The sequence below is a fragment of the Meleagris gallopavo genome, chromosome 4 (assembly GCF_905368555.1).
Source record: "Meleagris gallopavo chromosome 4, MGAL_WU_HG_1.1, whole genome shotgun sequence".
Taxonomy (NCBI): domain Eukaryota; kingdom Metazoa; phylum Chordata; class Aves; order Galliformes; family Phasianidae; genus Meleagris; species Meleagris gallopavo.
The window spans coordinates 60,598,204-60,621,659 of NC_139407.1; the positions used below are offsets into that span (position 1 = coordinate 60,598,204).

At 38.2% G+C, this 23,456-nt stretch overlaps 1 protein-coding gene across 1 annotated transcript; it reads left to right on the forward strand.

Annotated features, from left to right (window-relative positions):
- Positions 1 to 256: 256 nt before the first annotated feature.
- HTRA3 (HtrA serine peptidase 3) lies at positions 257 to 22,826 on the forward strand. Its single transcript, XM_010710522.4, has 9 exons — positions 257 to 989; positions 9,508 to 9,607; positions 11,219 to 11,441; positions 12,336 to 12,530; positions 15,206 to 15,238; positions 15,889 to 16,003; positions 19,925 to 19,973; positions 21,312 to 21,407; positions 21,866 to 22,826. Exons 1-9 carry the CDS (start codon positions 572 to 574, stop codon positions 22,029 to 22,031), a joined length of 1,395 nt encoding a protein of 464 aa, XP_010708824.4. The 5' UTR covers positions 257 to 571; the 3' UTR covers positions 22,032 to 22,826.
- Positions 22,827 to 23,456: the final 630 nt, after the last annotated feature.

Consider the following 23,456-nt stretch of genomic DNA (forward strand, 5'->3'; position numbering starts at 1 on the left):
TCTTTTCCCAGAAGTCACAACTTCAGATATGCACCTTCACACGTGTGCGTGTGTGTGTGTGTGTATATACATATATATAAATATAAATATATACCCGTTATCTTAGCGCATCCTCTTCCCTCACACCTCCAGACGGCTGCAGCAGGGCTGCCCCCGGGCCACCAATTCACCAGGCGTCCCCGCCCAAGGGGAACGAGCGGTCCCTCCCCGCCGGGGTGGGGCCTGGCGGTGGCGGTGCTCTTTCGGCCGCTGCTGGAGGCGGCGGCGGCGGCCCCGGGCTCGTCCCACATATATCCCCGCCGCTCCACTCGTCCCGGCTTGTCCTCGCTGTGTCCTGCGGCCGCTGGGCCATGGCCAGGTCCCTCAGCGCTGCCAGCTAGTCCCGGGGACCGAGCTGCCCTTCCCTCCCGCGGCTTCGTATTCCAGCCTCTGCCCTCCCATCTGCCGCTCTCCGCGAGTACTTCCCCACCCCTGTGTGCGCTACTCGACTTTCCCGTCCCTCGCTGCGCCGCGACCGCGCTTTTCCCCTTCCTTCCTCGCGCCCCTCCCGCCGCTCTCCCCGCAGCCGAGGATGCGGCTGTCGCTGCTCAGCCCGCTGCTCCTGCTCTGCCTCAGCCGCGGCTCCGCTGAGATCCCGGCAGCCCGAGCCAAGTGCCCGACCCGCTGCGATGTCTCCAAGTGCCCCAGCCCCAGCTGCCCCAGCGGCTACGTCCCCGACCGCTGCAACTGCTGCCTCATCTGCGCCGCGGGAGAGGGGGACTCGTGCGGCCGCAAGGAAGACCCTCCCTGCGGGGACAGCCTCGACTGCCGCTACCCCATGGGCAAGCGCTTCGCTAAGGGGGTCTGCCAGTGCAAGCTCAGCGCCCAGGTGTGCGGCAGCGACGGCCGCACCTACGACAACATCTGCCAGCTGAAGGCGGTGAGCCGCAAGGCGCTGCAGCACGGTCTGCCCGCCGTCGCCCAGGTGCAGAAAGGAGCCTGCGAATCGGGTAGGAGCATGGCAGGGCCTGCGGCGGGTGGTGTGAGCAGGAGGGTGGGTAAAGGTGAGGTTTGGGGTGCTTGGGAAGGCTGGGGGTTCCCCCAGGGCAAGGCAAGCCGTCCTGTTGCTGGTAATCGCTGTGGCGGGGGTCAGGGACACGTGAAGGGATCGGGTCCTCTCTGAACAGCACAGATCCCTCTTCTTGATCCTCTGGTAGAGGTTAGGAAGGTTGCACGGTGGTGGCATGCTTGTGGATACTTCAGTGTTGTGCTCATTGCATAGCAGTGACCACAAGCACAGTTGTCAGGTCAGTACAGCACTGACACCCTTCACAATCACCATCCAGGCAGCACTACAAGCTTACCCCGATACCATCTGTGTCACCCTTGTTTTAGAATCATTAAGGTTGGAAAGACCTCTAAGATCATCTAGTCCAAACATTGGCCTATGCCTGTGACCTCTCTAAACCATGTCCCCCAGTGTCACATCTGCTTTTTTATTGAAAACTTCTACGGATGGTGACTTCACCACCTCCCTGGGTAGCTCGTTCCAATACTTCACTCTTCCTGAGAACTTTTTCCTAACATCCAACCTGAACCTCCTGTGGTGCAACTTAAAGCCATTAGCTCTTGTCTTATTGCTGTTACCTGGGAAAAGAGGGTGACCCACACCTCACTACAAGCTCCTTTCAGGGAATAGTAGAGAGCAGTAAGGTCTCTCCTGAGCATTCTTTCTCCAGACTGAACCATCCCAGGGTTGGCACTCACTATTGATGCTTTTCAGTAACGTTACACGCCTGGGCTGCCCTGCAGAGCCGTTACGACACATCCAATACAGAGCGCAGCCCTGCAGGTGTGCTCTGAGACCTTCCCTGGAGATGTTAGCAGATGTTAAATTTATTAACCAGATGAACATCTCTAGCAAGAGACTGGTTAAAGTTGTGTAGCTTAAACTGCGCAGAAAAAGCACCAGATAGAACATGTGAAGTATAGTCTTTTGTCTGTTTTATCTTCCTCTGACAGGAAATCTTAAAGCCATGGTCTTTAAATTGGAATTGAAAGGGGAACGGATGCCTACAAATTTTCCTTATGGTTTAAAATGCACAGTCAGGATATTAGACAGTCCTTTGCTTTTCATTAGCATGCTACAGTCTTTGCTTGTCCTAGGCTATTGTAATTAATTGTGGTAACTGCAGGCTGGATGGTATAACTTTAAAAAGCTTAGTAATCACCTACATTGAATTTTTTTTTGTCGTTGTTACTAAAATTGGTCACTTCATGGAAGTGTTAACATTTTTAGTTTATTTTCACACACTTCCTTGTATATTATTTTAAGATGGTATTTCTACATCCTTTCAAATACTGTTCTTGGAAAGAAAAATCATATGTGTAGCAGAGTTCTAAATCATGTATTAGTGTATCCAAAATGGCAGGTGAACCACTTAACCATTCTACTTATTTATAGATAGCAAACTTCTTAAAAACTAGGAGAGGTGAAAGGGCTATTAATGGCCTTTAAAACCTTTCTGTGACTGGGAGACTTCTCGTATATTCACTCTTCGAAGAAAGCAAACTGTGACATGAGGAGGGAGGAGGTCAAACGATATTCCCAAATTTACTTTCTGAGTATCTTTTCAGAGTCCAGAATTGCTCAGGTGCTAGCCCAGAGCTGCAATGATAAGTCTCTCCAGTATTTTGCAGTTATAAATTGCTGTTTGTTTCTTTGTATTCCCCATAAGCATCCATTAGTTTTAGTACTCCTAGTAATTGGTTGGAATTGATCCGCTTGACATATTTAAAGTGTTTAACCAAAATGAGTGAGCTAGCCTGCATCTAGGGGCTTAGATACTGTCAGGGGGTTGGAATATATGACTTTTTTTTTTTTTTTTTAAAAGAAATCCTCCTGAGCCTACTGTTTAATAGGCTTAGGAATTCAGAGCATTGAGTAAAGCTTTTTTTTTTTTTTTTTTTTTTTTTTTTTCAAGCAACTGTTTTAGTGTTCGCTTTATTTTGGCTTTATGTTTTGTTCTGGTAAACCTCAGCTTAGTTGAAGCATCTGGTTCTCTGTGAAGTTTTAATTTTTTTTTTTACTCAATTCTACAGCTGTACAAACTGAAGCTCAAAGAAACTAAGTGTCTTGCCCAAGGTCATATTGAGCTGGTGGTTGAGCCAGGAATAGAACTCAGTTATGGTACTTATTTTTTATTTTTTTTTTTAACAATAACATGCAGTGTCTGTAATGAGAGGTTTTAGAAGAAAATCAACAGTTTGAAATTACTGTCGAGTGTCTCTATTTTCCCCACTGGTGAAAGAAATCTGGCCTCAGATGACTCAGACTTTGGAGGCTTAATCTAGTTAAAAAGTCAATCCAATTTTACTTACCCATGCATACGTTAAAACAATCATAGGTAATTGTAGGCTTATATAGCATGACTTAGGTCTTTTTAGAACCTTCAGTGGCTCTGAGGAGCAGCTCTGGAAACTTCTGCTTCTGTCACATAATCATAGAATGGCTTGGATTGGAAGGGACCTCAAGGATCTTCAAGCTCCACCCCCCCCCCCCCCACCACAGGCAGAGCCACCAACCTCCGGATCTGGCACTAGACCACAGGTTGCCCAGGGCCCCATCCAACCTGGTCTTGAACACCTCCAGGAATGGAGCATCCACAGCTTCTCTGGGCAGCCTGTTCCAGCACCTCACCACTCTCTAAAAAACTTCCCCCTGACATCTGATCTAAACCTTCTCTCTTTGAGCTTAAAACCATTCCCTCTTGTCCTATTACCCTCTACCCTTGTAAAAAGTCGATTCCCCTCCTTTATAAAATCAGCTTTTAAATACTGGAAAGCTGCAATGAGATATTCTTCAGTATATGCCTGTGTCCTGAAAGCCACTACCTATGCTGTTAGTCTTATGCATCTGAGCAGACCCATAGTCTTATCAAAGACACTAATAGGAATGGTATGCAGAACTTCTGCGCGTATTTAAATTATATGCTACAAATAATTGTGATGATGTTTTTTTTACACCTGTTTAACTTAAGATATCATACTATATGGTAATATATTGAAACAGTTAGGTTTTTCCTTCCATTTGTCACTTTCTGTCACAAAGTTGTATAGATCAGTGTAATGTCATAAGTGTTTATGGAAGACAAACTCTGTAGTCAAAGAGCTGTTCCTACAGAGCTTTATTTCCCACTGTAGCAAATACAAGATTGGACAATGTCGCATATCAATCTATTAAAATGTCCTTGCCCAAAGTATTCATGAGATCACGTGTAATTTATGGCTGATTTATCTCAGATATTTTCTTACACAGAGGGATGTTCATGAACTCTCAATACAGCATTATCAGTACAGTTAATAATTCTTTGCAGTTTTATTTGGCTTATGGGTTTTTGGAAGATAGGTCAAATGTCAAAAGAAGGTTTGGATTTTCTCTCCTAAGGAAAAACAAAAGACTGATTAGAAAACCTTTGTAGAAGGAAATTCCAGGAAGGAAGTCCCATTGGTTTTAAAACTGATCTTTTAGAGGGTTCTGCTTTGTATAATAGAAGTTGCTGTTGCAAAGTGGGTGTGATGTAAAGTCTTACCCTTGTCTTGCAAAAATTTAACTGACAGGAGCCTAGAAGTTAGTTCCTGAAAAAAAACAATTGAAAATACAGTTAGCTTAAGGAGTGTAAATGCTAGTAGTTCTGCCTGGGGCATTTGGAATGTGCAAGTGTGTAACCATAAAGATACAGAGGAGTAACTAAATGAGCATGTCATTGCTTGCATTTCTGAGCAATTGTCCAATTAAGAGGTACTGAGGTCTCCTACCAGCACTGCTGTCATCAAAGCTTTGCAACTGCCTCCAGGTGTATTTAGAGAAATGTGTTGCAAGGTATTGGCTGCAAGTAAACTCCAATTACATTTCTTTACTGATTGTTTTCCTTATGTCTGAGATAATTTTGAGTTCCTGCAGGTGAGGATGAATCTTGTACACTGGTGTATTTTGAGAGTACAGCGCTTTACTGTTCTTGTAAAAGATATCCATCAGAAAAGAGATGTTCTCATAGTGTCTCCAAGTGAGAGCCACTTGGGAAGGAGGAATAACAAGCTTCTGAACTCAGTAAGGAGGTTAAGTACCTTTGATGGAAGGCATGCACTAGTTTTTCTGTCTAGTCATTGTGACTGCTGTACTGCACAAGAAAGCAACTTTGGTTTTGGTTCACCAAATTGTTTTCATCTGTTCATGGTAGACATCCATTGTATAAACAAGTTGCCTGAACCATAAAGTGGCATTAAACCCATCAAGGCTTTATGGTCAGTGCACAGCTATGCAACTTGATCTTAATGCTGAATTCATCAGAAAAGCTGCTCATGAACATACATTTCCAGCAGATGTTTCTGTTTTTTTGTGTAGAGACTTTATAATCTTTTATTTGTCTTTCATTTATTTCCATGAAAGCACAGTAAGGACAATATTTATCCCTGGAGATCAGATCTGCCAGGTTGCAGTCTTTCCTTAGACATAATAATTTTGCTGAACATACAGATCCTTTCTGTAGTTGGTTTTAGAAGAGGAATGGGAGAACAGTCTCAAAAGAATAAGTTTCCCAGACTCACAAGTTCCTAACAAATTTAAAATTGTAGCTCTTAGTCCAAAGTATTGTCTTTAAGAAAGCATTGAATGTGATTTGATTAAATTCTACAGTAGGTTGGCAGATATTCAAAAACTTTCAGTCTTCTGAAATTCTAAATGGTTCTAATTTTATTGTTTTCAGAGGAACAATGACAATTTATTTCTGCTGATTTTTTTTTTTTTCCCAGTTCTTTTTCAACTCCACAAATTTGTTGTTGCTCCTGATTTACAGCAGTGTTAATGTGATTGGAGTGGGTTTATTGCCTCTGCAAGAAAGTAAACATAAAGCTATTAAATGAACTCATATCCTGTAGGTAATGCTGTTATCCAAGTTTTTTGCTGAAAATAAGTGACTCCTACCTGACACTTAGCTTTATCCATATAAATCCAATGTAGTTGGAGCCCATAGAATTGGAACTGTGAGATCAAATTTAACAAAACAGACTGAGTGATTTAAACTCCAGCTTATGCACTTATACCCAAGTATGGATTTTAAGTGCTCTGTAAAGGGTGCTGGGATGAGAGTTCAGATTTGCTGAATCTGGTTGATTTGAGGGTATGATTGGACAAATCTAGTTCTTTTAATAAGAAAGTTGCAGAAATCTAAGGACTTGTCCAGTATAAATTTGTTTTTACTTCAAGTTTGCAGCACTTTTTAATGCCTTGGTTATTTTATAGATAGTTGGCATACATTATTTCTTTTTGCCAAGATAAATCAGCTTTGACTAATGTGAAATGATTTTGAACATGCAGTAACAACATGGAAAATAATGGATGCTATTGAGAAACCTTTGGAAAAATATGCAGCAGATCTCTGTAGGTCAATAGGTCAAAAACATGAAACTTAAAGCTTTTACAGTCGCAGTCCAGCAGAGGTCTGAGAGCTGCATGGAACTGCCAGACAGCAAGAATGTCTGGCCCAGAAGAGGAGAATGAAAAAGTCACATTTAATTTTATGTTTCAGTAAGAGCAGTAGCTGTACTCTAACAGGTAATGCAAATTAAAGGGCAGATTGAAGGTCTGACACATAGATTCTTGTCACCCCCGGCTTCTAGAACAGAATTGAAGAGAGATCAGTTTCCATGCAAGCATCTCAAGATTGTAAGTCAATTTTCACCAGTATTTAGCCCTCAGCAGATACTAACAAGGACAGCTCATCTCTCATCAGCCCAATGATCTTCAGCTAGACCTTTCCTACAGAGTTTACATATATATTATTCTTAATCCTCATTGTTTTAATTTTTCCCTTCCACTAGGGAAGGCCAGTTGGGATTCACCTTCAGGTCTGAGTCTTGCTATTTTCTGATCCCAGCAGCAAGGCTCAGGATTTGTGTTCAAACCAAGGAATACTCTAACAGAGAATGGAAAGAAGAGAAGCTTTGCTTCAGTTTTACAGTTTCATCTCCATTTTATTGCATTTTATTTTCTTCCACTCTTTCAATATTTATGTTCATCTGCTGTCTTATTCAGATTTTCTTTCTGCTTACCCCCAAATCATACCTGGAAAGCCACTCATAATGTTTGCCTCATGATGGGTTAGGAGCAGTGTGAAGCTGAGCTTTTGGCAGGCTTCCTTCTCTGCTTTTGGCCATGTACAATGCTGTGACAATTTGGCATGGGTGGAAACAATTCAGCACTCAGCAGATATAAAGAGATTTAGTTGCCCTTACAGAGAGCCACACCAACAGGAAGCCTGCATTCACAGTACTTTTCCCAAACATACTTTTATTCAGTGGCTGAAGGTCTGTCCAACTGATTTTCATAGATGTGTAGTCATTTGTATTAAGATACACTTGATGATAATGTTGCATCCTACCAGTGAACATTGCTGTGTATGCAAGCATTTAAAGTCATGTTAGTAGACTTCAAAGGGTATACTGTGTAATCAGGCAAGCTTCTTGTGAGCTGAAGCTAAGATTAATCCTCAGTGCCCCAGAAAGCAAAATAAATGACAACATATTGTGTTAAGTATATAAGTATTGCTTATATTTGTCTGACTTTTTAATTCGCGCTTGTATCGTCTCTTTTAAACCCAGTACTGAAAGAAGTATATTCAATTGTTTAAAGTGATTTTTCAGGGTGTGTGAGAATGTACATAGAAATAATAGACTGAATCTAGTCCTGCCAAGTTCCATCTGTTTATACCGTATCATATAAATTTAGCTTGCTAAATGTAAGCACGGTTTCTTTCCCCTTGAAAGTAAATTTCGCATCCAGTAGTGGGAAAAACTACTCACAGGTTTTTATGGAGAAATACCTCATTGGCTTAATCTGATCTCTTTAATACTTTTTTTTTTTTTGTTCATAGTGGTGTTGTGTCTGTTCCAAAAGTTACAAAGCTACTGTCTTTGCTTCAAGTCCTTAGATACAGTGGTGAAAATAACCTTTGAACTGAGAATTACGCAAAATAGTATAAGACCTACTGTGAGCTCATTCTTCAGCATGAGTTGAACTTGGAGCAAATTATGTTGGCACAAAACATCACTTCTGTATAGTTGGTGTCGTTTAGACAATAAAAAGTAGAAGTTAAAATGTAGACACTCTCCCTCTTCACCAAATAGAATTCTAACTCCTGGGCTAAATAGTGTGCTGTAGCACCAGATTTGATTGTATTCAATCGCAATTTGTCTACTAGTGCCCTATATCCTATAGTTATCACTGATGTTTGAATGTAGTGATATGTCCTCTAGCATATGTTTAAGATATGTGGCGATGTGTCTCCATGTATTAGGACTGCAGATAAGTGTGGAATTCCACCACAAATGCTGTTATTTGTTTGTGGTGTTGTGACATTAGAAGTCATGATGCCTTTTTCCTGTAAGGTCTCTATTCCACAGAATTATATTCTGTATTTCTAATTACTGTGTATAATGCTGTTTGACCTAGTATTGCACAGACCTTTATCAGATGAATGCTTATTATATAGTAAACTATTGCTGTGTTCAACTACTTGTGACAGCTTACATGTGAGCTTGCCAAACTCTTTAGTTGCAAAGGTTATCATTTATAGCAAGTTTCTAGTGTATCTATTTCAAAAAATCCAAACTTGGGCTGTAAAAGCAGTTCTCAACTGCTGCAGTAATATTACTCAGCACTTGTTAGACCACATCTTGAAAACTGCATCCTGTTGGACCCCTCCATACAAGAAAGACTTTAATAAACTGTAGTGACTTCATCAGAATGCCACCAAGATTGTGGGGATGGGAGTGTATGTGCTGTGAGAGCCTGCTAAGGGAACAGGGCTTGTTCTTGTTCAGCCTGGAGAAGAAAGAGTTTCATGAGCACCTAACAACAGGTATTCATGAGGAAGTTATTGAGAAAGTGAAGCCAGGCTCTTCACAGCAGCAAGTAGTGGAAGGATGAGAGACCATGGGTATGAGTTGAAACATGAATTTCTACAAGAAAGATTCAGACTATAAGAAAAACTTCTATCTCATGGGGGTCATTGGAGCAGTGGGACAAGTACCCACAGAGTCCATAGAGTATCTGTTCTTGGGGGTTTTCAAGTTCCAACTAGACAGAGCATTTGAGCAAACTGGTCTACCTTAGTAGCTGATCCAGCTTTGAGCAGGAGGTTGAACCAGAGTCCTCCCAAGATGCTTTCCAACTTGACTTACCTTATGATTCTATGCATTTTATATGCTAATTAATCACTGTCCTGTGAAAAATATTGTGGACAAAGACTTCTAAGAAAGTCAAAGAAATTATAATCAAGTAATATTGCTGTTTAATTTTTTAAGGATCAAACAAAACAAGGTTTTTAACAAATCTTAACGTCTTTAGTACCTTTTCCAGTATCTAGTTGAAAGCTGTCTTGGTAGGAGAAACAGATTTCAAATAATCTTATCTGCTTGGTGAAAAGGGTACAGTCTTACTAACATATCCAATTCTTTCTGCTAGTATAGGTCACCTACAGTCCAGCAGTCCAAGATACAAATTCAACTTCATAGCAGATGTGGTGGAAAAGATTGCACCTGCAGTTGTGCACATTGAACTTTTTCTCAGGTAATTCTTTTAATTTTTTGAGTTGTAATTGCATTGTTTTACAAAAGTCTACAAATACTTTCCTTTCTTCCCTTTCCAATTAAACAGAACAATGTACTGACTTTGCTTTTGAGTTTCTAATGTTCACAAAATACTCTGAAACATCATAGTAGACTCATTTATTTGGAGAAGGAAGATCTAAAGATTGTGAAATTGAGATATTGCATGAATAGTACAATTACCAATTTGTGTGTTCTGTTCCAGTTTAGTAGATAAGTTGTACTGGTTTTAGAGTGCTCTACATACAAAATATGTATCTCATCTTTGGATGTGTCTTCATTCTTGATTAAAATAACTAAAATGTTTGCATATTCAATTATTTTTATTATTTCAGAATTTTAAAAATCAAGGCCAAAAACAAACTGAAAAAATATATCACCTTGTTGGTTGTTCCATTTTCAATGATATCTAATGTCAGTTGATTTTATTTTGTCAGGGAGAACATGAAGAGGCAGCTTGTTGACTATCTGTAACCTATCAAAATCCATAAATGATTTCTGATAGGGGAAAAAATGTGCTAAATTTGCTGTCCAAGACATACAGCATAACTGAAGCTGAGTAGAGAGTTTTAACTTATTAACATTTAGTCAGTTTTTCTGGAACGTGGACTTTGTGTACACGATTGGTATTTTGTGAGAATGTTACAGATGAATATTTTTAAGATCTTTGCATTTTATATGAAGGCTTTTTTTTTTTTCTTTATTAGTTTGTCCAGCAGCCTGCTGGGTGCTAATTGTAATATCTGCCTTCTGCCTGGGATTGACTCCAGTTCTTTACTGCTGAATAGTCCAGAACTTTCAAATAATTTCCTAATAAGGATCACATCTTGAAAGAAGGAAGAACTTATGGACCTTTTCTCATCTTCTGCAGCACTTTCTGTTCCCCTAACAAATCTAAGATCATTACAGCAATTGTTCACATGGAAAAGTCGTAGTACTCTAAACAGTTTATAAAGTCCTAACTGTCTGTATTGCAGCAAGTGTCATTCTCCACCAAATCTACCCATTGTTAGTGTTTTTCATTTCTTTTGTCTTTTACATTCCAAATCCTTTCAGTCTCCAGACATCTTTTTCTGCCAGCCTACCCTTGTGCTTCATGATTTCCTCAGATGTCTCCTCTTTATTTGCTCCTCTGCCTAGCTACAAGGTTCCTTCTTTGTTCTTCATCAAAATTTTTCCCATTAGAGTATCAGTCCATTTATCAGCTTTACAATTTTCTGTCGTCATTTTTTTCTCACATGGAAGAAACAGCTCTTGGGTCAGATGGGTCCTCTTCCTTCCGTTTTTGTCATTTAGCTGTTCTGCAGGAAACCAATAAAGAAATACGCGGAAATCAAAGGAAAAGGACAAAGCTTTCCAAAAAAAAAAAAAAAATCAGTTCCTGTCTCACTGACTAAAATCAGTGTGCAGTTTTCAGAAAGAGATGCATCAATTTTTTTTTTTTTGGTGAAGATTTTAATGTTGGTCATCAAATGCTTTGCTATTGGCTGAAAGGTGGTGTAAATGATCTCTGATATGATCTTCTCTAAGTTATGTTTCTCTTATGAATTACATTTACTTCTTTCTTGTATAGGCACCCTCTGTTTGGTCGAAATGTCCCACTTTCCAGTGGATCTGGGTTTATTATGTCTGATACTGGTTTAATTGTGACCAATGCACACGTGGTGTCAAGTACCAATGCTATATCAGGGAGACAGCAGTTGAAAGTACAGCTACAGAATGGAGATACATATGAAGCAACCATCAGAGACATTGACAAGAAATCTGACATTGCGACAATAAAGATCCACCCTAAGGTGAGTGGTATAAAGAGCTGAATTAATTAATTTGGTAACCTTATCTAAGTTTCCTTGAGTACAGACGTACTGGCTGGAATATATGCTTAAGGATTCCCTGGAAATGTATCTGGAGATAACGTACTGAACAAATTGTCTCTATAGGTCTGGAAATTTTGTCCTATCTTAGAACTGAATAACTTTGTCTTCTCTGCAGGGGATGGCTATAGGAAAGAAGAGGGCAGGCACTTTAGCAAGGCATGTTGTGATAGATAAGGGGAAATGGTTTCAAATTAAAAGAGGAAGTTTTAGATGGGATGTAAGGACAAAGTTTGTAGCCCTGGTGCAGGTTTCCCAGAGAGGTGATGGATGCTCCATCCCTGGAGACATTCAAAGTCAGTCTGGATGGGGCTCTGAGCAACCTGATCTAGCTGTAAGTGTTCCTTGCAGGGGAGCTGGACTGGATGACCTTTAAGGGTCCCTTCTAATTCAAATGATTCTGTGAGCTGTTATAAAAGAAAAAGCAGCTCAGCTAACATGTGGCCAGGTTTGGCTACCTTTAACTGAAGATGCAGGCCATTCTCCTTACTCGTTTAGTGTCCAGTACATTTTCTGGCAGCTTATGTAGAAGAAGTGGCAGGCTTGTATGTTATTTCTAGGAGGAGGAGGGAAGAATCTACTGGAAAATAGGGAAATTTTGTTCAAAATCTTGCTAGCATTTTTCTGGATGAAACTGGAAGATAATGCTGATGGCATTTTGTTTCTGAAGATGGTTTGAGGCAGTTCTAGTGAGATGCATTAATATAATGCAAAGTATATGTTCCTAACTTCCAACTAGTTTTTTTTAATCTTTCTAGACAAGTTATTTTCAATACAAACTAATGATAGCTTTTTTTTTTTCCTGTTGTATTTAAGAAAAAATTACCCGTATTGTTACTGGGGCACTCTGCTGATCTAAGACCAGGAGAATTTGTGGTGGCAATTGGAAGCCCATTTGCCCTTCAGAACACTGTGACAACAGGTATTGTCAGCACTGCTCAGCGAGATGGCAAAGAACTTGGCTTGCGGGACTCAGATATGGATTACATTCAGACAGATGCTATTATCAATGTAAGTACTAGGTATGTGAGAAGCTGAGCTTCACAGTTCTGGGACCTTGAAATACCCACATATTCAGCAGAGAGATGAATCCACCAAATAAAAGCTGCTTTGTTTGAAATCAATGATAGGCTCTTATTTTTATAGAAGACTATGCAGTGCCTGTCAGTTTTGTTCAGGCATTAATGTTGTGAAAGGAATGTTAAATAAAATGGACCTCTATGAGCTTGTTGTCTGCAAAGATGTTATGTGTGACAGACCCCTCTCATTCTGTAAATCTTCTGCAGTAAGGTGTGATTCTATAGACCAGCAGTAAACCAACACATTTTTCTCTATGCTTGTTCAGCTGGTCTGGTCCAGCAAGCTGTAGAATAGAGCAAAAGTTTCTTTCAGCTCCATCCATTAGAACCAGATGGAGCAGTCAAGTTCATAGCATCTGCTAGAATTTAATGACAGGACAGCCAGGTAAGATCTTAAGGAGGGCTTTCTGTTGTTCTTGTATTTTTAAGGAGATAAGGGGGCTGTTGTTTTTATTTTCCCTTTGTGCGTCACACACTTCATATAAGAATCTAGATTTAAAATTATATAAAATTTGAAATCCTGTATAGAGTTAAACATCCCTCTAGCATTGCACATTGTATAGAAATGCATGAAAACAATATCCTTCAGAGCAGCCAGAAGAGGTTGAAAATGCTTCAGTGGGATACTTGGATGTGTATATAACTTGTAGCGATTCTAAAAAGCACTGCATGCATATTTGAGGTAGAAAATGGCATGACATTTCACATCTTAAATCTGTTAGACTTTAAAAGAAAAATGTTTTCAGCATTTGTTTGCTGAACCTCAATACCAATTTTCACATGAAAACTCATGCTCAGTGTTTTATGCATGCAAAGCTCTTGGCACATGCTTATTCTCACAGTTGAGAGAAGTTTTGAGCAGAAAAAAACATAAGAGTAAATATATCTTTGTGCTAAGAGATGGCATAAAAATTTGCTTTTTCAAAAAGTTTCTATAATAATACAGAAGCTGAAGCTCTGAAGACACTGAATTGAAATTAGTTTTTTTAATATGTAAAAAGAAGATAGTAAAACTTAAGATAAATGTGTTACTTGGGAGTATAGTCTGACTTGGTTGCAGAGAAGAAATTAGAACGTGGGATTCTTGACTTCACGCCTGTTCACGTTCTTCCAGATCAAACTGTTTTCTTGCATATTCTTAGGCATTCACTGCCCTCAAAAGCTAGTGAGCAAGTTTAGATTAGCAGAGTGTATTGGATGATACTTGAGCAAGTGGAATATTGATGGTAAAGGAGGTGAGGAAAATGACAACACATACGAGTTGCTTTGCCATTTGAAACCACAAAATATGGATATAGTCACTGGCATAGGGATGCTGTGTACTTAGCTAATGCATTAGTTTTCTCCTGAGAATGGGAGGAGTTAGAGTGCTGGTCTACTCAGAGCATTCCTGTGGCTCAGCCAAGACTTTCCTGTAGGAATGTGCATGCAGCTGCCTTCTGAGAAATGCTAGGACAGCAGGAACATGGAGCAGGAGAAAACACAGCCATAAGTTCCTAAATGGAGCTGTACTGCTTATACCAAAATTCCTTCTGTAAGAAGATCCTTCAAACAGATGAAAAGTGAATGAGAGATGATAACTGAGGAAGGCTGAAAAGTCAATTTCAATTCCTTTGTGTGTGAGACATAAAAATTGAGTGTATGGCTTCTGATCACTGGAAAGATACAATATAAGAAACCGATCTCTGTTTAGACACAAACTTCAAATATGTTTTTAGAACTTTAATGTCTGTTTTATTCTTAAGAGAATCTGTAAGTTTTCCCCAGTGCTATCTAAGTGTAAACAGTTTATATGGCTCATGTTGCTATCATGCATCACTTAGCTTTGGTTTATTTTGAGTGGTAAGTTGCTGCTTTTGGCTGTTCAGGAGATCTACTTGAAAACTCTGGCCTCACTCGAAAACAAACTTCTTGAGCCAACATGAAGATGAACAAGGAATTTCTCAATCTCCCACTTCCTGTAGTCCTGTTCGATGTTTCTTTTGAAGGCCATTAGGTATTAGGTAATTTCAGATTGCTCAGAGCTGCAATTTGCTCTCCCTAGAGGGGTATGGATCTCTGTGTTTACTAAATCAGTCCTTATGTAGTACCTACCTCATAGCAATGCTCTGTGATTAAACTTGCAAAGCACTGTGTTCTTTTCCAGTGGAGAATAAGAGAGACTGATAGTGTTACAAAGTGATTAATAGAACTGTTTCAGAACTCTGCATATGTTGAATGTACCTTAGTGAAATATAACTTTAAAACTCCTTAAAATCTTGTTCTAACATTATTTAGCAGAATTGAAACACTCATATTAATTACTTAGTGATTCTTGTTGATTTTAAGGCAGAACTCTTTTGAGTGTTAAGCTGCTGCTCGTAATTTAAGGCCTGTTACTGAAAAGAAAAAAGAAATCTAATCATAAGAGGTGTAAACAAATATGGTAGGACCTACTTGTAATCTTCTGCCATCAGAACTGTGTCCTTCAGTGCAGCATAAGAAATGCCTTGCTCTCTTTCATTTGCTTAAAAACAAAATGCTGCTTCAAGTACAATTTTTATTTCCTGATAGTAGTTTATTGATAGTAAAGCACCAATTTATTGTTCCCTTATGTCATTTTTACAGTATGGCAACTCTGGAGGACCTCTAGTTAATCTGGTAAGTCGAGGTGACTTTTTTTTTTTTTAAGAGCTTGCTTGAAATAAGTGGGAGACTTTTTCTTTGAAAAGGTTCATCGATTATATCTATAATCATAGTTTCTTAGTCATTCAAGCTAATGGTAGACAGATAACCTGAGGCTAATAGAAACAATGCAAATTAAGTTTTAGTTCATATGTCTTTGAGAAATGTTGCATTATAGGCTACAGGAAACTTTATACAGCAATTAGAAAAATATGTTCTTGTAGAAGTTACATTCTTTCGCACTCTGAAACCTGGGATGCAGGGCGAAGATGAGATCTGGGCAATCTATATAACTGATTTTAAAACCAGCCCTGGTTTTGCAGTTTGTGAATTCTGGCTGTGGTGATAGATGCGACTCCACCACCTGCTTGGCGGAGGGAACGTCTTGCTGAGTGGTTGGATGGACCTTGGATGAACAAACTGTACTGTAATCTCTCTAATCAACTTGGTTAAATGTGAGAAGGATTGTGAGTCAGAACCCAGATCCTCCCTTAGAAGTAATGTTTATTTCTTAAGTGATTACAGTGCTCCAGAATTACTTATGCTAGCTTTTAAAATGAAATGCTAGGAAGTGAGCTGAACCTTGTCACTTAAAAGCATATTAATTGAGTTCTGTTTCCCAACAGGATGGTGAAGTGATTGGAATTAACACTTTGAAGGTTACAGCTGGAATTTCCTTTGCTATTCCATCGGACCGCATTACTCAGTTCCTCACAGAGTCACTTGACAAACAAAATAAAGGTAAAGCCTGCAAGAAACAGTGATGCTGTCATCTGTCAATCATTATCTTAACTTGTCAATGAAATGCAAAAAGGCATGGGTCCTACTACTGGAAAAACTCAGCATTACCTTAGTAATTTTCTAATTACTCTAATATAGAATGCCTTGGACATGAAAACAGAAGACAGCTTCGCAGAAATAGGAGTGACATTTTATTATTCACACCCCTAAACAATAGACATTACCTGTAAAAATCTGTGACGAAGGGCCTCTGTGGACATGAGTGATCTTTGCTACATTTCCCAAATTAAGTTGTCTTCACTTGTTTATTTGGAAAAATAAGCTGATGGAAATATTTGTTAATAATGCATTTCAAGGTAGCTGACATGATTTTGTTTCAGCCAACAAGTCCAAAAATTGTTTATTTGTGTAGGTGATTAACTGATAATTCTTGTTGTCTTCTGAAAGATGCAATGTGTAATGGTGGTGATCATGCCCTAGAGAATCAAACTGCTCATTTCAAGGAAGGAAAGAGTAGGAAGGAAGATTACAAGGAAGAGTAATGGTTTATCTAGGGCCATGTCTGCAAGTAGACCCAGTGGAAGTCCACCAATGGACTTTCAGCACCAGTGGAACCAGTCAGTGGATTCTTGATAGTTAGGGCTAGAAGGTGGATATGTCACCATTGAAACAAGCCACCTTGTTCCCTTAGGTACCCTCAGGCACATCTGCTTCTACAGAGTGGTGAACCTGCTAACTAATGCTACCTATGCAGTTCTTAAAAGTGAAAGATTTCAGTTTATCTTGTGATTTGCATGTACTACTTGTGTTTTTTTTTTTTTTTTTTTTCAACCTTCTCATTACTGCATAATCAAAGAAGGATTCACACTTACTCTTAGCATTAGTAACTTTCAGTGCTTGACATACTCTTTGCACAGGTGATTTTGTTTTTAACTCATTGAAGTACCTCAGAAAAGCAATCATTTAGAGCTCTTGATGCATAGAGGAAGAGAACTTCTAGCAGACAGTTTCATAATATCTGAAAATAATTTTGCATTTTTTAGGCCCTCAGCAGTACTTTTCATTTTTGTTGTATTATTTCTTGTCATGAGGAATTTATGTAAACAAAATTTTTGGGATGCTTTCATCATGTTTTATTTCACTTCAACTACTTTTCAGTAATTTCAGTGGGATCCGCCCTTATGGTACAATTAGGTCATAGAAGTAAGTTTAAGGGTATTACCATTTTGCTCTAAATATTGCATTGCCTGAGGATGATAAAATTCTAAAATCTCTTTCCAGATTAACTCTATCATACAGGAAATGTTCAGGATATTATTTAATAAATTTGACCCTTAGTCTTTTAAATCTCAGCTGATCAGATAACTGCCAATTTTATATAGGTGGTGTGCATTCTTGAAGGTCCATACATGTAAGAACTGCAAGTGTGACCTACCTAAGTACAGGAAAAGGAGGGGGAAACATTTGGAGAGAATGGCACTTAAATTAATTATTTGCATTGATAATTATTATCTAAACATTCTGTGTTTCCTGAGTATGAATGATGCATAATATTCTCTCATGTATTTTTGACCAGCAGTTTTCTACATTCTGTATACTTACTGCTTGAAAGGTCTGAAATTCTTAGCTAATTTTGAATTTAAGTAATAACATCAACTTCTTTTACAGTTAGGAATTCCTATATTGGCACATACCCATTTATATCTTGCTGTTTTGTTTTTTTTTTTAAACCACTGCCTTTTGCTGGTAATGGATAAGAATTTTTCAGTTTTAGTCTTACCTTTGTTATCTATTCCTTTAGTTAGTTTAGACATGAGCAGAACAATAAGACTAGAAAGTGTTTGACATAGATCTTCTAGGATGGAAGACAGCAAATTATTAATTTGATAAAATATTAAAGAATAAATACATCCAATGTGATCTCCATAAGGCCCCTTGTGTTAAAATAGTACAACTGGTTTATTATGCTCATTCAGTCTCAACTGGAACTTACAATGAAGTCATCAATTTTAATCTCTCTACTTATTGTTGATGAAAACTTTGTATAACATATTTGACGTGGGTTAAATCAAATGGAAGAAAGCTTTCTTTACTTAACCTCTCTTACCTGAAGCTTTCTTATGTCCAAAATGACATGGACTGGGGAGGGGAGAAATCAAGATTCTGCATTCAGAATAACTCTATAGCTCACAGCTAATAGTTTCACTTAATACAGTAGACTGTTACTCATAAAGTGTGAAAGACTATTTGAAGTGTGTCAAATTTGTTGCAGAGAGTGGGCTAAAGGTGATTTTTGAATAAACAAAGGTATAATAAGATCAAACTGCCTAAAGATAAAGGTGAAATGAGACCTTTATTTATCAGTGAGTATGTAGTTACCAGATTACTTTTTCCAATGCTTTATTTTTTTGCTTACGTTATTAGCCACTGGGGAAATAATTCCCTTTCAGATCAGCGTTATTAACACAGTGTTTCTTCATTCTTGCCTAGCTCTTTCCCTTGTTGTTTTGTTTCTTCCAGATCAGTTTCTCTTGTCCCTTTTCTTATTTCCGTTTCCCTTCATGTAAACATTCTGAACTCAGCCCCCAGAATATTCATGCTTCAATATCCCACAGGTGATGACCAGCAGCAAACTGAGTAATACAGACAATAAACTGTTTGCAGAGTGTTTATCCATGTGGTTGACTGTGATCTCAGGGAGACAACTTCGTTTAACTGCCTAACATCACAGAAAGGAGGAGTTATTTTTTTTGTGTATCAGTTACCATGTTTTGCTTTTTAAAATAAACAAGAACATTTGTATTTAAGTGTTTGTATTTGCCATGTAGATTTGGGAAGAATTATGAGTGTTCATGGCCATGCCCAATGCTTTTGAGACTACATTTTCATGTAATAGTGCTGCGTGAGATTTTGATCACAGTTTTACTAATAGAAGAAAATACAAGATAGCCAGAAGTTTTCAAGGAAAGGCAGAGATGACTTACAGACGTAAGACTGTCTAGAGTGTAGAAAATACCATTTTTTGATACTCAGCATTTTTGGTGACATTAATGGGAGTACTGAACGCTCTTAAGATTTAGGGCTAATTCTTTTACTTGGGACTGTTTTTCTTGGAAAGAACAAAAGTTAGAGGAAACTATACATCTCCTTAACAATATTTTTCCTCACTCGAGAACATAGAGAAACTCAAAGAAATTGTGGGATAGTTATGCTGGAACAAATAAGGGAAATATTGTTTCATACCGGATATAACTAACTACTGAAGCACTCCAGGAAGTCATCGAACTGCATTTGTTCATTAAACAGCTGTGTGGTATCATGACTACTAAAAGCCGACTACAGAAATGCGGCTCTCCTCCTGACGGAGTGAATCTCTACCATTTAAATTTCTATAGAGTCTTGAGTAATGCCTATGTGTTTGTTTTTTTTAATCTTGTTTTTCACTCTTTGGAATAGAAATTGGTGTGATCCTTTTACTTTTCTATTTATAAGACTGTCTTTTTCTCTGAAAGTTGGAAATTTTCTTTTCTTTTTTTTTTTTTAATCCTGTTTCTGCAGTTATAGTGAGAACATTATATGATTACATTGTCTTGACCAGTTTCAGAAGAAGCGGCAGTTGGTTATAAGGTCTTCCATTTACTGAAGTCATCTGATAATAATTCATGAATTTTTTTTCCTGAAGGAAAGGTCTTACATAGAATAAATGAGCTTCTCTCTTACTCTCATTGGCAGGGAGCAAGATTGTCATTCTGTATACCAGAATTAAGCAAAATAAGTGACCTTAGTGTAGATGTGCATGATTTCTGATCAGATTTTTTTAAAAATACTTTCTGTTTCAATAGACAGGTACTTGGGTCAACGAAGTGGCTATTTTGTCCATGTTTGCCTGAATTTCTTAAACACCTGTTGTGTTCTTTTCAGATAGCAAAAAGCGTTTCATTGGCATCCGAATGCTGACAATCACACCTGCGTAAGTATCTCAGAGAGGTGATCTATATGATTGTGCATAACGTGTGAAATCTGGAGGGAATTAGGAAGGGCCTGAGTACTTCCTTAAGTTCTTGAAAAACATGTCTGGAATGACAGCAGTTTTTAGGTGTTGTTTAAACAAGCTGCTGCATTCAGGTGACTCTGAGGGTTTTGTAGCAATTTTATCAGTAACAGTAGTGCCCAAATGATGTGAGATTTTGTCTAACCATTAACTGGAAGGAAAGTAGTTGTGAAAGTTCAAACCTGTGTGCTCCCATATCAACAAAATCTGAATAGGGACACCTTCCTCCAGTTCTATATTCTTTTCTTTTTCTTAATGCTTCATGTCTTGCTGCTACCTGGATGTATGCTGGAATTACAGATGAGGGTTCATTCCCAGCAGTAGGCATAGTTCCAAAGTGGCAGTAGGCTACAAAATTAAACAAGACAATTTCCAGCTGGTGTTGTAGTAAAGCCTTCTTTATTTATTGAGTTACTCTTTCAGTCCTCCCTAAAGGGTCAGATCCTCAGCTGGAATAAATCAGTGGAATGGTATTAAGATCTCTGGATCACCACCAACAATGAGGAGTTCTGAATGATTTTCTTGTAACTATGTTATGAACACGATGCAAGATTTCACTGGTTTTGTGGTGTCTAATGAAGCAGTGCAAGATCTGCAGGCCTTTTTTTTGGGAAAAGACAAGTTTTCTCGCTGTGTTTGTTTGTCTTTTAAGTATTAGCTTCCTCAATAAAAACTAAAGCGAAGTTAAACTGTATGCAGTCATTTCAGTTTTCTTTCCATCTGAGAGTCTCCAGCTTTTCATGATGGGCAGCAAACTAATTCAGCATTAGTTTAAATCTCTCTCAAAGTGGGCCTGAGCCCACATTGTACACAGACACAAATGATGTGATTTTTTCAGAAATGACAGGATGTTTTTAGGGTCCCTATTTTGCAGTTTGTTTCTGTCTTCTTTATAAAGGTGTATATGCAGAAAAATTAAGGAAGTTGTAGTTTCCTTGGAAAATTCACAGTTCTAATCTCCTGTATGATGCTAGATGCTGTCAAAAGCAATAATGCTCTAGATAAAGACAAATTAAGAGTATTGTCCAAGATGAAAGAAGTAAAAACATGAACAAATTTCTAAGTTATTACCAGTGTTAATTGTTTGGGACAGGAATGTCTGGTCCTTTTAGCATGTAGGTCAGAGAGTGCTATTGTCTCTGTGCTGTGTTCATTTTTGATCACGAAAATTTAAGAATAAATATATTAGCAAATAAGAATTTCTGAATGCTCCTACTTTTTCTAGTGAAATGAAACCCTTTGTATTTCTTCTTATAGCTTGGTGGAAGAATTGAAACACAATAATGCTGATTTTCCTGATGTCAGAAGTGGAATTTACGTGCATGAAGTTGTTCCAAATTCACCTTCTCATAGGTGTGTAGAGCGCTTTATTTTCTTCATAAATAAATCTCCAAATAAATACTAGTAGGCAGTACTCTTGTTCATATTCAAGTATATTTTATGGCAATCTTGATTTGTATTTAAACAACTTAAAATTGTGCTTTTGGGTTTAAAAAAAGAAAAAAATTGTGTGCTAAAATTCTACTCTAGCCTGAATAAGGCATTCACATAAGACATTGCCTGAACTATTGTCTACAACAAAGCTTTAGCTTAGAGGAGGAGACCTTTCAGAAAATGTGGAAAATAACATTTCTAAATATTATGTCAGGAATTATTGAGAAGATGCAAGAGAACTCTGTTAACAGAGTCAGAAGGGTGAAAATCCTCTTTTAAAGGAAACTAAAACACATAAAAAGTTATCACAACTGCCAAAGAGGTGGTAAATAGACTTGGTACCTTTTCTTTATTGTCTGTTTCTTCTTTCTTTGCAGAGGAGGTATCCAAGATGGAGATATCATTGTTAAAGTCAATGGGCGTCCTTTGATGACTTCCAGTGACCTTCAAGAGGCTGTGATGAATGAATCACCTCTACTACTTGAAGTTCGAAGAGGAAATGATGACTTACTATTTAACATTGAGCCTGAAATTGTCATGTAAATAGAACTGAGGAAACTCCCACCGTAATTAAACACACTTACTCTGGAACACTAGATACCTCCTTTACAGCTACAGTAATTATACTTTGTTTTGACTAATGACAAGGTGGACTAACTTAATTGCCTGAGCCATTTCTGTACATAGTAGCTAGAATGAATTCAGTTATGCCATGTATTGCAGAATTAACTTTCAAAGCAAATTAAGACTGGTGTTCTGGGGAGGAGGAAGAAAGCAAGGTTTGGGAAGCTGAAAGAAATGGGTTCCACTTCCAGTTTAAGGAGACTTTAGAGCAGGCTTAGTTCTTCATTTAGAAAGACCAAAATACAACTGGAATTGAGGAAATATCCTGCCAGAAGAAAATATTCATAAATTAGTCATGCAGATACATGCTATCGCAATTGAGCTTTTATATATATATATATCTTTTTCAATGTGAAACTAATATTGGTGAAGCTTGTGTGTGTTCTTAGTGCTTGTATGCTACATACCAATGCAGGCAGACTAAATCTGTAAATATCGGAAGGAACAAAAATGGTATCAGGCTATAGAGTGTTACACCTAGGTCATGCAATTTTGGAATATAGTAAATGATTCTTATAGAATTAATGCCTTATTATATATAAATCAAAACAATGTGCTGAACAAAATTAAGTTTGAGAAAGTGCACAGTTTGTTTTTTGATACAAATTAGTTTTGCATTTTACTGGTAAGCTTTGCTGTAAAATTGTTACACTACTTTTGGCTTGTACTGTATAAGTTTCTACTGTAAGGAGATTAAAGTTTACACAAATAAAATGCTGGTGTAAATCTTTTTTTTTTTTTTTTAAAGTGTTTTCTACCCTCCCTAGTACGTCAAATGGGAGTAGACTCTACCAAGAGAGAATTTTTTACAGAAAATTAGTCCCTGATGCTATGGGCTCCTACACAGCTCTATGGAATACTTATTCTGCCCTTATTTAGACAATGTTTATAAATGTTTTGCACATAAGTCATTTATTTACTCTGTGTTTTTTCATATTCTTGAAATGTGCTTTGGTGTTGTTTAGTGACTATCTAGCTGGGATTGTGTTATGCTCTATTCTGCCTGCGTGTGACAAGAAGCAGAAAGGAAGCACTATTAGCCTTGTTTTCCTTGTTTTACAATTACAGCCTGTGAGACTTGTATAATAAACCCAGCTCAGAAAATGCTAAGGGCTAAATCTGGATTTCCTAAATACCCTAAAATACACAATGATCTTCTTTCTTTCTTAGTGAATATTGCTGCCATTAGCTGTGCTTACTAAACTTGATAGTTGTATCTTCATTTAACAGATTTTTGCATCGAAGTGAAATTCCTGGGGCAACTAGAACCTTCTCTTTAAGTTGCCATCAAATCTAGACATTGAGTCTATGCTGACTTGTTTATGAAAAGAGCAACCTTGTTAC

Excerpts from the sequence above, each read along its gene's own strand:
- HTRA3 (XM_010710522.4), top strand. The coding sequence starts at position 572 with ATGCGGCTGTCGCTGCTCAGCCCGCTGCTCCTGCTCTGCCTCAGCCGC. Across the intron at positions 9,608-11,218 it reads CACATTGAACTTTTTCTCAG|GCACCCTCTGTTTGGTCGAA; the intron begins GTAATTCTTTTA and ends TTTCTTGTATAG. Across the intron at positions 15,239-15,888 it reads GAGGACCTCTAGTTAATCTG|GATGGTGAAGTGATTGGAAT; the intron begins GTAAGTCGAGGT and ends GTTTCCCAACAG.